Source organism: Salvelinus namaycush, chromosome 16, assembly GCF_016432855.1.
Source record: "Salvelinus namaycush isolate Seneca chromosome 16, SaNama_1.0, whole genome shotgun sequence".
Lineage (NCBI taxonomy): Eukaryota > Metazoa > Chordata > Actinopteri > Salmoniformes > Salmonidae > Salvelinus > Salvelinus namaycush.
Window position 1 is genome coordinate 20,454,206 of NC_052322.1, and position 17,028 is coordinate 20,471,233.

General features: G+C 43.4%; 1 protein-coding gene across 2 annotated transcripts; it reads left to right on the plus strand.

Moving 5' to 3' along the window:
- The first annotated feature begins 1,208 nt into the window (after positions 1 to 1,208).
- Positions 1,209 to 16,122, plus strand: LOC120060691 (protein-serine O-palmitoleoyltransferase porcupine-like). 2 transcript variants are annotated; one of them, XM_039010091.1, is made up of 13 exons: positions 1,209 to 1,344; positions 1,570 to 1,762; positions 1,900 to 1,943; positions 4,613 to 4,794; positions 4,965 to 5,095; positions 11,707 to 11,727; positions 12,913 to 13,038; positions 13,185 to 13,285; positions 14,222 to 14,298; positions 14,380 to 14,443; positions 14,714 to 14,799; positions 15,002 to 15,115; positions 15,273 to 16,122. In XM_039010091.1, exons 1-13 carry the CDS (start codon positions 1,209 to 1,211, stop codon positions 15,372 to 15,374), a joined length of 1,377 nt encoding a protein of 458 aa, XP_038866019.1. In that variant the 3' UTR covers positions 15,375 to 16,122. The 2 variants fall into 2 exon arrangements, with proteins under 2 accessions (XP_038866019.1, XP_038866020.1); XM_039010092.1 differs by lacking the exon at positions 11,707 to 11,727.
- The last annotated feature ends 906 nt before the right edge of the window (positions 16,123 to 17,028 follow it).

The following is a 17,028-nucleotide window of genomic DNA, read 5'->3' on the forward strand; positions in this document are numbered from 1 at the left end:
TCATTGGCAGGCACCGCACATTTTTTGGCGTATACATCCCATTGGTCGCATAATACCGGTAACATTATGTACCCTTTGTGATTGGGTATAGACAAGAGTCAGCCACCTCTGAACAATTGCAGTTGATTTGTTAGCTATCTGTATCGGAGCAACCGACTACAATCATTGGCTGATTCCTCCAAAACGACGCAGTTGATTGGTTAATCCATTCGTAGAGTATCACTGGCTGCATGCATGGCTGAAGCGACTGCTGCTGATGCTGTGACCTGGAGTTTGGTGTCAGCATCAGGAACGAGAGTGCGTGAAGTACATTATAGTGTCAAGTGGCTACAGAGAGAATAAACGGACGCGTAGACCCATTTTACACAACAGCTAGTTGAAGGGTTGGTTTGAAGGTAAGACCCATTATTTAACTCAAAACAATTTAAGCAAGTGAAGTGTGGAATAATGAGTCTCGTTGAACGTGGGGCTCGGCTGGCTATCCAGCCACTAGCTATTTTATTATCTGATCATGTCTGATGATTGATGGGGAAAGCATGGTCAGTGAATTAATTTAATAGCAAATAGATCATGTTTTCAACTAAGCACAATAGTGGAGGTCTATAGTTACGACCTTTGCAAATACCAAGCGTAGTGTGAAAACTGCACTGCGGATCAGGACGAAGCAGGATTTGGAATGCACTGCTAGCCTTGCTAGCTAGCTACATGTGAGTTGGTCCTTGTAAACTAGCATTCAAATAGTTTTTTTTAAATTGCGAAATTACGTAAACATGTCAGTTTGTAGTAGATTATCTGGGCGAATTTATGATTTAGCCGACATTGATTTAGCAGATTGCCTGGTACTCACTCCATGATGTACACAGCTGCACCAGTGCCACTCACTGTCCTATCACTCAATACACCACCTTTTACCTTTTACACGTTTAATTGGAACCAGTCTACTTGCTCCTATAATGGAATAAAACTGCTTATCATGCATTTTCCTTATCAAGGTCTGGTAATGCCCCTGCAGCAGGGTGCACAGATGTGTCAATCGTGATGCATTGTGTATCACTGCCATTGTCGGCATGCACAAAGAAAGAAGAGTGGTGGTCACGTCTGTTATTTCCATTGGAACTTATACATTTTAATGTGTAATGTTGCCTATTAGAACATACTTCCTCGTTATTATTTCCCCACTGTCTTTCTAAGGTCCTGTGCATGGCGTGATGGGGTCCTTCAGCCGACAGGAGTTCTTCCATGAGCTTGCGGAGGGCTGTCTTCTGCCCACCGCTCAGCAGGGCCTGGAGCAGGTCTGGCAGCTTCTGGTCATCTGCCTTCTATGCCGACTTCTCTGGATTCTGGGTGAGATTTTGCATTTCTTTGTGTGAAATGTGACTTTTGGAATATAACAGAGCTCCTGGTAACGACAGAACATGATGAGTCATAGGAGAGTGATTTTGATTATGACATTTGAGAAATTATATAGAACTGAATAATTACATGTATGTTCTACTAATGTCTACTACTACATGTTCTCATTCTCTTCTGTGTGTGCTGTTGTTTTTGTTGTCTTGTTCCCCTGGTCAGGCCTCCCCTCTTATGTGAAACACCTGAGCACCGTGGCAGGAGGGTTCTACACCCTGTACCTGTTCTTTGAGCTCCACATGGTGTGGGTGGTGCTGCTCAGTCTACTATGCTACCTCATCCTCTTCCTCTGTCGGCACTCCAGTAACCGGGCCACCTTCCTCTCCATCACCGTCCTCATCTACCTGCTCATGGGGTAGGTAGATCTGTTACCAGGTAACATCAGATGCCTGTTTGAGTAAAGAGAATGGATGATAACAGCCAGTGATCAAATCCCTCAAAGTGCATTGAAAATGGTTGTCTAATCAGTCTACTCTCCCCTGTTCCTTCCAGAGAGATGCATATGATGGACACCACCACCTGGCACAAAATGAGAGGTTGATACTTACACTCAGTGTGAATATACACTACAAACCAGGAGTTTGAACCGGTTTATATTTTTTCAAGGAACAGAATCAAAACCAGGAACGAAAGTGATCTATACTGTTCCGGCACAGAACCTTTATTTTAAAAGCATTGGAACCAGTTAATAGCGCTCTTTTACATTCCGGGAATTTTTTCCCAGTCCCACAAAAAAACGCAACAAGACACCTATGCAAAGCCCCCCTCTGCCAATCAGAAAATTCTTCCAATGTGCCTGCCAGCTGAAACTCTTTGCCAGTGTGTGTAGGCTAACTGCACCTCCCCCTCCAAAGCATAGCTGTAGCCTACAGATGTTACAAGTGAGATTCAGGAGGAGAGAGATTTTTAATTAGAGAAGAATTTATTAACTTTTTTTAGTGATAGTTAGGAATACTATAGTTATCACATTGGCTTTATTAACTACAAAAAAGTAAGATGTGTTTTTAATTCTGGTGCCTCTTTGCACATACAAGCTTGTTAGCTAGCTAACTTCTCTTGTCCAACATTAGGCCAACTCTGAAGTTCAAAGACTTTCAAAGTTCCTCCATAGAAGTCACTCCTCCGTAGGTATAATTCTGTGGGTCTAATTCAGATAATGCATGTCATTACAAGATGCCCAGCGCTTCAAGCCAAACTTCCTCCTCCACCCTCTCTCGCTCTTTCCCCACCTGCAAAATGTAAGTTGCATTTTGCACCCTACACTTGTCTTTCCATCACGCATATAAAACAACTCACTGAGCTATAGCTTGCTCGCATGATTGGTGAAGTAATTTAATGTCGACCTAAATTTTTTAAATAAAGAGATTTAATAGGTTTAAAAAGTAACAGAAAGGAACGATATAAACCGTTACTTTTTTTGGTTCGAACCGGTTCAGATCTTTATTTTGCTGGTCGGAACGAGAGAGAAAAAATTATCCTGTTCAAAACGAAACGATACAAAAATATTTTGGTTCCAACCCCTGCTACAAACAATGTTTTCACGGTATTAATGAAAACATTTACAGTTGAAGTCAGAAGTTTACATGCACCTTAGCCAAATACATTTAAACTCAGTTTTTCACAATTCCTGACATTTAATTCTAGTAAAAAATTCCCTGTCTTAGGTCAGTTAGGATCACCACTTTATTTTAAGAATGTGAAATGTCAGAATAATAGTAGAGAGAATGATTTATTTCAGCTTTTATTTCTTTCATCACATTCCCAGTGGGTCAGAAGTTTACATACACTCAAATAGTATTTGGTAGCATTGCCTTTAAATTGTTTAACTTGGGTCAAACGTTTTGGGTAGCCTTCCACAAGCTTCCCACAATAAGTTGGGTGAATTTTGGCCCATTCCTCCTGACAAAGCTGGTGTAGCCTCCTTGCTCGCACACGCTTTTTCAGTTCTGCCCACAAATTTTCTATGGGATTGAGGTCAGGGCTTTGTGATGGCCACTCCAATACCTTGATTTTGTTGTCTTTAAGCCATTTTGCCACAACTTTGGAAGTATGCTTGGGGTCATTGTCCATTTGGAAGACCCATTTGCGACCAAGCTTTAACTTCCTGACTGATGTCTTGAGATGTTGCTTCAATATATCCACATAATTTTCCCTCCTCATGATCTATTTTGTGAAGTGCACCAGTCCCTCCTGCAGCAAAGCACCCCCACAACATGATGCTGCCACCCCCGTGCTTCACGGTTGGGATGGTGTTCTTCGGCTTGCAAGCCTCCCCCTTTTTCCTCCAAACATAACGATGGTCATTATGGCCAAACAGTTCAATTTTTGTTTCATCAGACCAGAGGACATTTCTCCAAAAAGTACGATCTTTGTCTCCATGTGCAGTTGCAAACCGTAGTCTGGCTTTTTTATGGCGGTTTTGAAGCAGTGGCTTCTTCCTTACTGAGCGGCCTTTCAGGTTATGTCGATATAGGACTCGTTTTACTGTGGCTATAGATACTTTTGTACCCGTTTCCTCCAGCATCTTCACAAATTCCTTTGCTGTTGTTCTGGGATTGAGTTGCACTTTTCGCACCAAGGTACGTTCATCTCTAGGAGACAGAACGCGTCTCCTTCCTGAGCAGTATGACGGCTGCGTGGTCCCATGGTGTTTATACTTGCGTACTATTGTTTGTACAGATGAACGTGGTACCTTCAGGCGTTTGGAAATTGCTCCCAAGGATGAACCAGACGTGTGGAGGTCTACAATTTTTTCTGAGGTCTTGGCTTATTTCTTTTGATTTTCCCATGATGTCAAGCAAAGAGGCACTGAGTTTGAAGGTAGGCCTTGAAATACATCCACAGGTACACCTCCAATTGACTCAAATGATGTCAATTAGCCTATCAGAAGCTTCTAAAGCCATGACATAATTTTCTGGAATTTTCCAAGCTGTTTAAAGGCACAGTCAACTTAGTGTATGTAAACTTCTGACCCACTGGAATTGTGATACAGTGAATTATAAGTGAAATAACCTGTCTGTAAACAATTGTTGGAAAAATTACTTGTGTCACGCACAAAGTAGACTTGCCAAAACTATAGTTTGTTAACAAGAAATTTGTGGAGTGGTTGAAAAACGAGTTTTAAGGACTCCAACCTAAGTGTATGTAAACTTCCGACTTCAACTGTAATTAATATTTGAAGACTCACTGCAGTATGTATCTGCAGGTTCCCAGATGGTGGTAGCTATGAAGGCCATTTCTCTGGCCTTTGACCTGGACCGAGGTGTGGTGACCAACGTGCCCTCTCCTGTGGAGTTCATGGGCTACATCTACTTCGTGGGAACTGTCATTTTCGGACCCTGGATCAGCTTCAACAGCTACAGAGAGGCTATAGAGGGCCGCAAGCTGGTGAGTTCAGCACTAAGTCTTGTCTTGGTATAGAGATAAGGGTATCCTGGTTAAACCAGACTAAATGCTGTACTCACTAGTCTGGTTTAACTATGCTAGGATAAGGGGGGGACATGGGTGGAGGAAATAGAGAGAGAAAGATGGTATATAGATGTTTTCTTCTTCCTCAGAGCTTCTCCTGGATATGGAAAGTGTGTGTCAGCTGGGTGAAGAGCCAACTGTGTCTGGTCATCTCGAATTGTGTTGCTCCCTACCTTTTCCCTTACTTCATCCCTATCTATGGGGACAAGCTGCTACACAAGTACGTGGATTAGCTAACCTCTTAGTGCTGTTGTAATAATTTACTGTAGGTCAGAAAAAACATCCACAGACATTGATGTTTGTGATCGTCCAAAAAAAGTGCAATATAGGGGAGAGTGGGCTAAGTTGAGCCATTTTAGTAATAAAGCAGACGCTCCTATCCAGAGAGACTTAGAGCATTTATCTTAATTAAGATAACTAGGTGGGACAACCACATATCACATGCATGGAAAGTACATTTTTCCTCAATAATGTAGCTATCAGTAGAGTCCGAGCTAGCAGGGGGGGGGGGGGGGGGGGGGGGGGGGGTCAAGGTGAGGAGGAGCATTATTTTATTAAAATACTGTTTGAAGAGGTAGGGTTTCAGAAGATGGGCAGGGACTCTGCTGTCCTAGCTTCAGGGGGAATCTGGTTCCACCATTGAGGTGCCAGGACAGAGAAGAGCTTGGACTGGGCTGTGCGGGAGCTGCCCCCCCATAGGGTTGGGAGAGCCAAGGGACCTGAGGTGGCAGAACGGAGTCCTCGGGTTTGGGCGTAGGGTTTGAGCATAGCCTGAAGGTAGGGAGGGGCAGGTCCTCTTGCTGCTCCGTAGGCAAAAACCATGGTCTTGTAGTGGATGTGAGCTTCACCTGGAAGCCAGTGGAGTGTGCGGAGGAGCAGGGTAACATGAGAGAACTTGGAAAGGTTGAACACCAGGCGGGCTGCTGCGTTCTGGATAAGTTGCAGGGGTTTGATGGCACAAGCGGGGAGCCCAGTCAACAGCGAGTTGCAGTAGTCCAGACGGGAAAGGACAAGTGCCTGGATTAGGACCTGCGCCACTTCCTGTGTGAGATAGGGTCGTACTCTACGGATGTTGTAGAGCATGAACCTGCAGGAGCTTGTCACTGCTTTGATGTTTGAAGAGAACTACAGGGTGTTGTGCAGGTCACGCCAAGGTTCTTTGCACTCTAGGAAGGTGACACTGGAGTTGTCAACCATGATGGAGAGGTCTTTGAGCAGGCAGGCCTTCCCCAGGAGGAAGAGCAGTTCCGTCTTGTCGAAGTTGAGCTTGAGGTACGACATCCAAGTTGAGATATCTGTCAGGCACACAGAGATGCATGTCGCCACCTGGGTGTCAGAAGGGGGGAAGGAGAAAAGGAGTTGAGTGTGTCTGCATAGGAATGATAGAAGAGACCATGTGAGGATATGATGGAGATGAGTAACTTGGTGTATAGCGAGAAGAGTAGAGGGCCTTGAACCAAGCACTGGGGGACACCAGTAGTGAGAGTATGTGGTGCAGACACAGATCCTCTCCACGTCACCTGGTAGAGTGGCCTGCCAGGTAGAATGCAATCAAAGAGTCCGGGACACAGAAAAGAGCAGTCTCGGTTGAGTGACCCGTCTTGAAGCCTGACTGGTTAGGGTCAAGAAGATCGTTCTGAGAGAGAAACGAGAGAGTTGATCAGAGACAGCATGCTCAAGTATTTTGGAAAGAAAAGAAAGAAGGGATACAGGTCTATAGTTTTTGATGTCAGATATGTTGAGTGTTGGTTTCTTGAGGTGTGGAGCAACTCAGGCCATTTTGAAGTCAGAGGGGACATAGCCAGTGGTCAGGGATGAGTTCATGAGGGAAGTGAGGAATGGGAGAAGATCTCCAGAGATGGTCTTGGGAAGGGAGAAGCGGATGGGGTAGAGCAGGCAGGTTGTCGGGCAGCCAGAGCTCACTAGTCGCAGAATGTGATCTGGAGAGAGAGGGGAGAAAGAGGTCAAGGCATAGGGTAGTTCTGTGCGAGTGAGACCAGTGGACTCAATAGGCTGAGTGAATGAGTAGCGGATGTCGTCAACCATTTTTTTCTTTTATGATTGACAAAGTCGTCCGCGGGGAGGGGTGGAGGATTCAGAAGGGAGGAGAAGGTGGAAAAGAGTTTCCTAGGGTTCGAGGCAGAAGCTTGAAATTTAGAGTGATAGAAAGTGGCTTTAGCAGCAGATACAGAGGAAGAGAAGGTGGAGAGGGAGTGAAAGGATGATAGGTCCTCCGGAAGTTTAGTTCTCTCCATTTTCGCTCAGCTGCCTTCAGCCCTTTCTGTAAGCTCGCAAGGAGTCACTCAGTAACGGAGCAGGAGGGGAAGGCTGAGCCAGGCCGGGAGGAAAGGGGACAGAGTGAGTCATAGGACGCGTAAAGGGTGGAGAGTAGGGTCGAAGAGGCAGAATCAGGAGACAGGAGGTAGAAGGATTTAGCAGAAGGGAGAGATGATAGGATCGTGGGAGAGAGAAGATTGCAACGGCGCATTGTCATCTGGGTAGGGGCTGAGTGGTTAGGGTTGGAGGAAAGGGAGATAGAAAAGGAAACAAAGTAGTGATCAGAGACCTGGAGGGGGTTTGCAGTGAGATTAGTAGGTGAGCAGCCTCTAGTAAAGATGAGGTCAAGCGTATTGCCTGCCTTGTGAGTTGGAAGGGGATTGGGAAAGGGTGAGGGGAAAGAGAGAGTTGGAAAGAAATGAATCGAAGGCACACGTCGGGAGGTTGAAGTTGCCAAGCACGAAGAGTAGTGAGCCATCGTCGGGAAATCAGCTTATCAAGGTGTCAAGCTCACTGAGAAACTCTCCAAGGGCACCAGGTGGGTGATAGATGACAATAATGTTAAGCTTGAGTGGACAATTGACAGTGACAGCATGGAATTCCAATGAAGAGATGGACAGGTGAGAGATGGAGAAAAGAGAAAATCTCCACTAAGGAGAAATTAGTAGCCCTGTGCCACCACCACGACGATCAGATGCTCTCAGACTATGAAAGAAAACAGTCAGATGAAGAAAGAGCAGCTGGAGTAGCAGTGTTCTCTGGTGTTATTCATGTCTCTGTCAGTGCCAACAAGTCAAGGGACTGAAGGGCAGCATGGGCTGAGATGAACTCAGTGTACTTCACAGCAGATTGGCAGTTCCAAACGCTGCCAGAGACCCGGAATTCCACATGGGTTGTGGGCGCAGGGTACACTAAATTAGAAATGTTGCAGCTAAGGGGTGGGGAGCGTCTGTAACGCCTACAGTGAGAGGTGCGAACAGGTATAGAAAACATGCACAGTTGACAAAGCTAAGATACTCCGGTGAGAGAGTGGTGTGGAGCCTTCCTCTCTTTCCTTTCTCGAATAACTCCACAGAACAACTCGGCAAAACAGTCTTTGTTTCAGCGACGGTCTTAGTTTTGTGACAAAACTGCCACTTACAGCTGCCGCTGGGAAACCAGGGTATTTTATTAGGATCCCCTTAGCTGTTGCAAAAGCAGCAGCTACTCTTCCTGGGGTCCACACAAAACATTAAATAATACAGAACCTTAATAGACAGCTCAAGGACAGAACTACATACATTTTAAAAAGGGAGACTGAATAACTAACAATAATTGCTAATTGCAGAGGTGGAGAGCACGCCTCCTTGTACTGATTGCTGATTGCCTAGGAGAGGTGAAACCACTCCCTCTCCAATACAGCCACTGATTACCAAAACAAGTCACAAATTGCCCTGCCTCTTAATCCTGGTTGTGTCAACAACTATCTGCAAATGATGAGCAGTCAGCAGTTCACACACCAAGTAGGCTACTGGGAAAACAGGCAGCAGTTCACACACCAAGTAGCCTACTGGGAAAACAGGCAGCAGTTCACACTCCAAGTAGGCTACTGGGAAAACAGGCAGCAGTTCACACTCCAAGTAGCCTACTGGGAAAACAGGCAGCAGTTCACACTCCAAGTAGGCTACTGGGAAAACAGGCAGCAGTTCACACACCAAGTAGGCCACGTGAAAACAGGCAGCACTTAAAGTAGATGGCCCTAGCTAGCAAAAAGACAGTACTAGACCAAAACAGACAAAGACAAAAAATATACACTGCTCAAAAAAAGAAAGGGAACACTAAAATAACACATCCTAGATCTGAATGAATGAAATATTCTTATTAAATACTTTTTTCTTTACATAGTTGAATGTGCTGACAACAAAATCACACCAAAATTATCAATGGAAATCAAATTTAGCAACCCATGGAGGTCTGGATTTGGAGTCACACTCAAAATTAAAGTGGAAAACCACACTACAGGCTGATCCAACTTTGATGTAATGTCCTTAAAACAAGTCAAAATGAGGCTCAGTAGTGTGTGTGGCCTCTATGTGCCTGTATGACCTCCCTACAACGCCTGGGCATGCTCCTGATGAGGTGGCGGATGGTCTCCTGAGGGATCTCCTCCCAGACCTGGACTAAAGCATCCGCCAACTCCTGGACAGTCTGTGGTGCAACGTGGCGTTGGTGGATGGAGCGAGACATGAAATCCCAGATGTGCTCAATTGGATTCAGGTCTGGAGAACGGGCGGGCCAGTCCATAGCATCAATGCCTTCCTCTTGCAGGAACTGCTGACACACTCCAGCCACATGAGGTCTAGCATTGTCTTGCATTAGGAGGAACCCAGGGCCAACCGCACCAGCATATGGTCTCACAAGGGGTCTGAGGATCTCATCTCGGTACCTAATGGCAGTCAGGCTACCTCTGGCGAGCACATGGAGGGCTGTGCGGCCCCCCAAAGAAATGCCACCCCACACCATGACTGACCCACCGCCAAACCGGTCATGCTGGAGGATGTTGCAGGCAGCAGAACGTTCTCCACGGCGTCACCAGACTCTGTCACGTCTGTCACATGTGCTCAGTGTGAACCTGCTTTCATCTGTGAAGAGCACAGGGCGCCAGTGGCAAATTTGCCAATCTTGGTGTTCTCTGGCAAATGCCAAATGTCCTGCACGGTGTTGGGCTGTAAGCACAACCCCCACCTGTGGACGTCGGGCCCTCATACCACCCTCATGGAGTCTGTTTCTGACCGTTTGATCAGACACATGCACATTTGTGGCCTGCTGGAGGTCATTTTGCAGGGCTCTGGCAGTGCTCCATCTGCTCCTCCTTGCACAAAGGCGGTGGGTTGTTGCCCTCCTACGGCCTCCTCCACGTCTCCTGATGTACTGGCCTGTCTCCTGGTAGCGCCTCCGTGCTCTGGACACTACGCTGACAGACACAGCAAACCTTCTTGCCACAGCTCGCATTGATGTGCCATCCTGGATGAGCTGCACTACCTGAGCCACTTGTGTGGGTTGTAGACTCCGTCTCATGCTACCACTAGAGTGAAAGCACCGCCAGCATTCAAAAGTGACCAAAACATCAGCCAGGAAGCATAGGAACTGAGAAGTGGTCTGTGGTCACCACCTGCAGAACCACTCCTTTATTGGGGGTGTCTTGCTAATTGCCTATAATTTCCACCTGTTGTCTATTCCATTTGCACAACCGCATGTGAAATTTATTGTCAATCAGTGTTGCTTCCTAAGTGGACAGTTTGATTTCACAGAAGTGTGATTGACTTGGAGTTACATTGTGTTGTTTAAGTGTTCCCTTTATTTTTTTGAGCAGTGTATATACTTATCACTCCTGGAGATATCAGGAGTCTTCTAGCTATAGAATGAAGTGTATACCTGGAAATAATCAGAATACATTTAAACATTACAGTTTTGAAGCATAGCTTGTCCAAAAAAAGTGTTCTCTTGGCACAACTTAGCCGGGCTATGGGGTAAGTTAAAGTTGCCTACACATTTCTGTACTGAATGAAATATGGCCACTACCTTTTTACAACCATGTATATCTTTATTTCCCAAACACAATTCAACACAATCACAATCACTTTTTTTATTTTCAACATTTTAAGCATCTTTTAATAATAATAATAATACTTGGGGTATGTAGCGCTTTTCAAGGACCCAAAGTCGCTTTACAGTTATAAAAATGAAAATAAACCAAAAAAATAGAGGAGTCAAAACAAAACTTCAATAAAAAAACATGATTTAAGAGAGGGGTGCACTCAAAGAAGGGAAAGAGTGTGATGTATCAGTGTATGGGGAGGGTTGGGATTTGGATACTCCGTTTAGGGTAAGGGTTTGGGTTAGGTGCTGCTCAGTATGTGTTTGTTAGGCGTAACACCTAACAAATACTTTGTATTTAAAAAAATATATATACTTTTATCATAGGTCAGGCCCTGTTGTTATCTCATGTGCCAGTGATAATGTCTTGCATTATGCCTGGGAAGAAAACACTTCAATTTGCTCAACCTACCCCAAGGCAAACATTTATATATATACTGTATATATTATCCCACACAGCTACAAGGATGCACTTTCATGCTAGGTTTAGGACCTGATATTGAAGCTTATAGAGACCCCAACTGATTTATAGAATAATCTTTAAATTATCTACTTTGGTTTAGATACAAACATCATAAAACCTCTTAACACAATAAATTAATTTGGCTTGGTGAAAATCAGTTTTTTGGACCCAACTTGCTTACCACTTTTTCCATGTGGTTTCTTCCTTCACAGACTCCATGAAATGATGACATCTTCCTAAATATTTGGTCAAATTATTCATTTTGTGTATGGTTTCCTAGAAACAAGGGTGGCTCAATTTACCCCTTTGGCTCAACTAACCTTACTCCCCCCTAAATGTTTTTGTAGGAAAGCTATTTGAGTAATGTATTTCAGTAGTGTAATGGGCTGATTCTTATTTGTTTCTTCCTCTCCCTTTCAATAAATTGTCTTGTCTTGCCTGGGCTTTATCCCCAGCAAAACAAAACAGAAGATCAGGTAATTATTTATCTGATATTATGACGATAGAATATCCCCCACCTGTCTTTGTAATTAATGTTGCATGTCCATTTCTAACTCAGCAGCTGTGTCACCTCCCTGTCACCTGCATGTCTGTACACCAATCATTCCCCCAACCATGTCTGTACACCAATCATTCCCCCAACCTTGTCTGTACACCAATCATTCCCCCAACCATGTCTGTACACCAATCATTCCCCCAACCTTGTCTGTACACCAATCATTCCCCCAACCATGTCTGTACACCAATCATTCCCCCAACCTTGTCTGTACACCAATCATTCCCCCAACCTTGTCTGTACACCAATCATTCCCCCAACCATGTCTGTACACCAATCATTCCCCCAACCTTGTCTGTACACCAATCATTCCCCCAACCTTGTCTGTACACCAATCATTCCCCCAACCTTGTCTGTACACCAATCATTCCCCCAACCATGTCTGTACACCAATCATTCCCCCAACCTTGTCTGTACACCAATCATTCCCCCAACCTTGTCTGTACACCAATCATTCCCCCAACCTTGTCTGTACACCAATCATTCCCCCAACCTTGTCTGTACACCAATCATTCCCCCAACCATGTCTGTACACCAATCATTCCCCCAACCATGTCTGTACACCAATCATTCCCCCAACCTTGTCTGTACACCAATCATTCCCCCAACCTTGTCTGTACACCAATCATTCCCCCAACCTTGTCTGTACACCAATCATTCCCCCAACCTTGTCTGTACACCAATCATTCCCCCAACCATGTCTGTACACCAATCATTCCCCCAACCATGTCTGTACACCAATCATTCCCCCAACCTTGTCTGTACACCAATCATTCCCCCAACCTTGTCTGTACACCAATCATTCCCCCAACCTTGTCTGTACACCAATCATTCCCCCAACCTTGTCTGTCTCTGCCCTGCCCACTCATGCCATGAGACTTAAAAATGTGAGTCTGTATCAGTTAAATGTATGAAATAAAATGAAATGGTGATAAATTATTACAATTGTCCTTCAATTGTTTGCTGCACAGAGGTTCTGTGGCAAGGTACTGTATGTTTTTGCAATTTATATTAAAATAGAAAAGTTGAATTGTTGATAAGTTTGATTTGAGGCTTTAATTGTGCCAAGTGTCTTCTAATCTAACCTTCTTTCATTGACCTTTAGCTGGCTCCTAGCCTACGAGAATGCACTCTCCTTCCACTTCAGCAACTACTTTGTGGGTTACCTGAGTGAGACCAGCACCACTCTGGCTGGAGCAGGTTTTACTGAAGAGAAAGACAACCTGAAATGGTCAGTGCATTGAAGCATCATGGTGACTAGGCTTGGCATAGACTTGCCATAAGTTAAATAGTTTGTTTCCCCCCCCCCCCCCCCCCCTCCTAGTTCTCTTTCCCCCCCAAACAGTCCAACTGAAATGCCTGTGTTTTCTTCTCCAGGGATATGACTGTTGCTTGGCCCCTTCATGTGGAGTTCCCCAGATCTATGGTGGAGGTGGTCACCTCATGGAATCTGCCCATGTCCCGATGGCTCAATACCTGTAAGCTTTCTGTGAAATAGAACATATTTACAGCATTGTGAGCTTACATACAACAAATAACACAGCGTTTCTTTCCTCCTGTTTTCACAGTTGTCCTTCTACAATGACATTTAAAGCAGTAAACATCCCAACTCAGTTGTCCTTCTACAATGACATTTAAAGCAGTAAACATCCCAACTCAGTTGTCCTTCTACAATGACATTTAAAGCAGTAAACATCCCCACTCAGTTGTCCTTCTACAATGACATTTAAAGCAGTAAACATCCCAACTCAGTTGTCCTTCTACAATGACATTTAAAGCAGTAAACATCCCAACTCAGTTGTCCTTCTACAATGACATTTAAAGCAGTAAACATCCCAACTCAGTTGTCCTTCTACAATGACATTTAAAGCAGTAAACATCCCAACTCAGTTGTCCTTCTACAATGACATTTAAAGCAGTAAACATCCCAACTCAGTTGTCCTTCTACAATGACATTTAAAGCAGTAAACATCCCAACTCAGTTGTCCTTCTACAATGACATTTAAAGCAGTAAACATCCCAACTCAGTTGTCCTTCTACAATGACATTTAAAGCAGTAAACATCCCAACTCAGTTGTCCTTCTATAATGACATTTAAAGCAGTAAACATCCCAACTCAGTTGTCCTTCTACAATGACATTTAAAGCAGTAAACATCCCAACTCAGTTGTCCTTCTACAATGACATTTAAAGCAGTAAACATCCCCACTCAGTTGTCCTTCTACAATGACATTTAAAGCAGTAAACATCCCCACTCAGTTGTCCTTCTACAATGACATTTAAAGCAGTAAACATCCCAACTCAATTGTCCTTCTACAATGACATTTAAAGCAGTAAACATCCCCACTCAGTTGCTCTTTTTGAACTGGAATACAAACTTGATCCCCTGAAAACTGTTTCTGTCTGATCACCCAGATGTTTTTACCAGTGCTCGCAACCTTGGAACCTTTCCAGCCATCCTAGTGACATACACAGCCAGTGCACTTCTACATGTGAGTATGCACAAGCAGGTGTGGGTGTGAGTATGAGTGTGTAAGAGATCGTTTCTTACCATTGTCTCCTTTGGCCTTTAGGGTCTGAGCTTCCACCTAGGTGCAGTACTACTGTCTCTCGCGTTCATTACATATATTGAGCATGGTAAGTCTGTAAAAGAAGTGGCTTGCTATAAAAAAAAAAAAAATGAAACGTTCAAATTTTATTTCAGTTACCCACTTTACCAGGGATAACATTATTTACATCTGGAGAATAACTTTAGGTGACATACAGAGTTTGTTTATTACTAATCAAACAATAAACTTGGCTGTGGCACAATGCACAGCAAATGCTGAGTAGGCGTGATAGGATAAATCATTGTGACCTCTATTTGATCTGCCAGAGACTAATTTTGTTGCATACCCTCTGTTCCAGTTTTGCGGAAGAGACTGGCAGACATTTTAAACGCGTGTATTCTGTCAAAGAAATGTCAGCCAAACTGCACCCACAAGAACAAAAAGGTATGGTTTAATAAGAAATAAAAAGTGTTATTTATGCATAGTGATATTTTCTTGTGTAAAGTCTAAAGATTTTTCAGTGTTGTTCACATGCAAATGGACCATACAACATTTCGCAATAACTCTTATATTGATGCCAAAAAATCCTCAATAAGAATGTTTGCATTACAGCATGATCTTTCTTCTCCTTCTCCCATCCACACAGGCCCTGTGGGTGTACATTATTAATATAGCCTTCAGTGCCCTGGCAGTCTTCCACCTGGCATACCTGGGCTCTCTGTTCAACTCCAGTGTGGACTACATGGATGATGATGAGGAGGTAACTATTTACTGAATGGTTTTCAGCTATAAGATGGCCAAACTCTCATACATTACTCTGATTATGCAATGTCACGTAGCATCGTCAGATCTTTTAGAACAAAGCATTATGGTTGATTTGGGTATTTCAAACCCATGTCTGTTTTCTCCCTCTACAGAGTGGCGTGGCCAACCACACCATTCAGAAGTGGTCGGAGCTGAGCTGGGCCAGCCACTGGGTGACGTTTGGCTGCTGGGTGCTCTACCGCATCATCCTCTAGATGTGTGAGGGAGAGGGAGCGAGAGAGAGCTGGGAACAGAGAGACATATAGAGAAGAGAAGCAATAACAAGAGGAAATTAATGTGAGCCTGTTGAGGAAAGACCGGCTCTCTACTCCTGCACTGTGAAGTTGTATTGGACTGAAGAGTACACACAACCACCCTATGGACAGTATATTAACTATTTTCTCAATACCAACATACAGTGCTCAGGACACCACCTAAGAGACGAGTTCATCTACTTACTGTAACCTGCTGGTGACAAACTATTTTTGATACTCTTGAAATAATGCTCCACTCTTCCTTAATCACATCGTTTTGTTTGAGTTGCTGCATTTGTCTACCCCTTGTGGCGAGATAGACCAACAGCAGATATGGATCAGACATCTCCATGCGATTCTCAATCAATACCCATCCTGTTAGCATGACAGTGGTCAATCATTCACTCTCTTTGATGAACAACTAAGAACCCGTTCTCTAGTTTTCAGAAGTGATTCCGTAATACGCCATTAAAGTAATATTTTCCTTTTCCTCCATATTCGAAAGCTACATTTTGTTATTACACCCTACATAGTTATTACATTTGTAGAGCATGTAAAAACCCTTTTTTTATGACCACACAAACCAGCATTATGAGAGCATATTTCCTTTGTGGATTTTAATAGAAAATTATGTTTGTATTTTTAATTTTATTTTTAATTTATAGAAATAAGTGTACATTGCTGTTTGTGCATTTATACTATGTTTTTCATCCTAGTGTAATTTGAGACATTTTTTCAATTTTCCTGTTAATAACTATGTAACTGATATATCTACCACATTATTGTAGTTCAGTCAAAAATACAAAAGTATTTAATTGCTCAGTAAGGGTTTTTCATGTTGCTTTAAAGCTGATTATGAAAATGCATAACTTAAAATGAAGTTGCATCTGTAACCAAAGCCTTTGGTCATTTTCAACATGCTGCTCTTTTTAACATGCTTTTAAGGAAATGAATAATTCATGATGGAATACTTACTGCTCCTGAACACGCTGGACATTGAAACCTACTGCTCATTTGGTTCATGTAATGAGGGCCAGTCCAGAAACAACAAGGACTTTTGTTTCCAGTTGGTTTCTGTTACACAACTGTGACTGGAAACTTACACAAACATATACTGTAATTTACTAGGCTTTCCCTTAGAATACAAGGTTCATGCAATGTACATGTGCACAGTATTAGCAAACCACCTTTCACCACTGTCCTTTTGTCAAACTTTTACCTATATGTGTGATGCTACTGAGAGAGGTCTGTGATATTTTTTAATACATTTTCTATCAAACGGTAATCACTGTCTATCGTCAAATCCAATCAAATGTTATTAGTCACATGCGCCGAATACAACAGGTACAGTACAGTGAAATGCTTACTTACGAGCCCCTAACCAACAATGCAGTTTTAAAAAATGTATAAAAGAAATAAATAAAAGTAACAAGTAATTAAGGAGCAGCAGTAGAATAACAATAGCGAGACTATACACAGTGAAACTTTGGTTCATGTTCTTATGAAGAACATGAACTGTTAAAGGAAGCTAACTGAAACAATAACAAAGTGGTCACCCCGCCTCTGTTTCGGTAGAAAGCTGAGTGTTGGACCTGGAGAAATGTAACCACTCTCA

Coding starts and splice junctions, on each gene's coding strand:
- LOC120060691 (XM_039010091.1), top strand. CDS start 1,209: ATGGGGTCCTTCAGCCGACAGGAGTTCTTCCATGAGCTTGCGGAGGGC. Junction 5,096..11,706: donor GGGGACAAGCTGCTACACAA/GTACGTGGATTA, acceptor CTTTATCCCCAG/CAAAACAAAACAGAAGATCA. Junction 14,800..15,001: donor GCACCCACAAGAACAAAAAG/GTATGGTTTAAT, acceptor CCATCCACACAG/GCCCTGTGGGTGTACATTAT.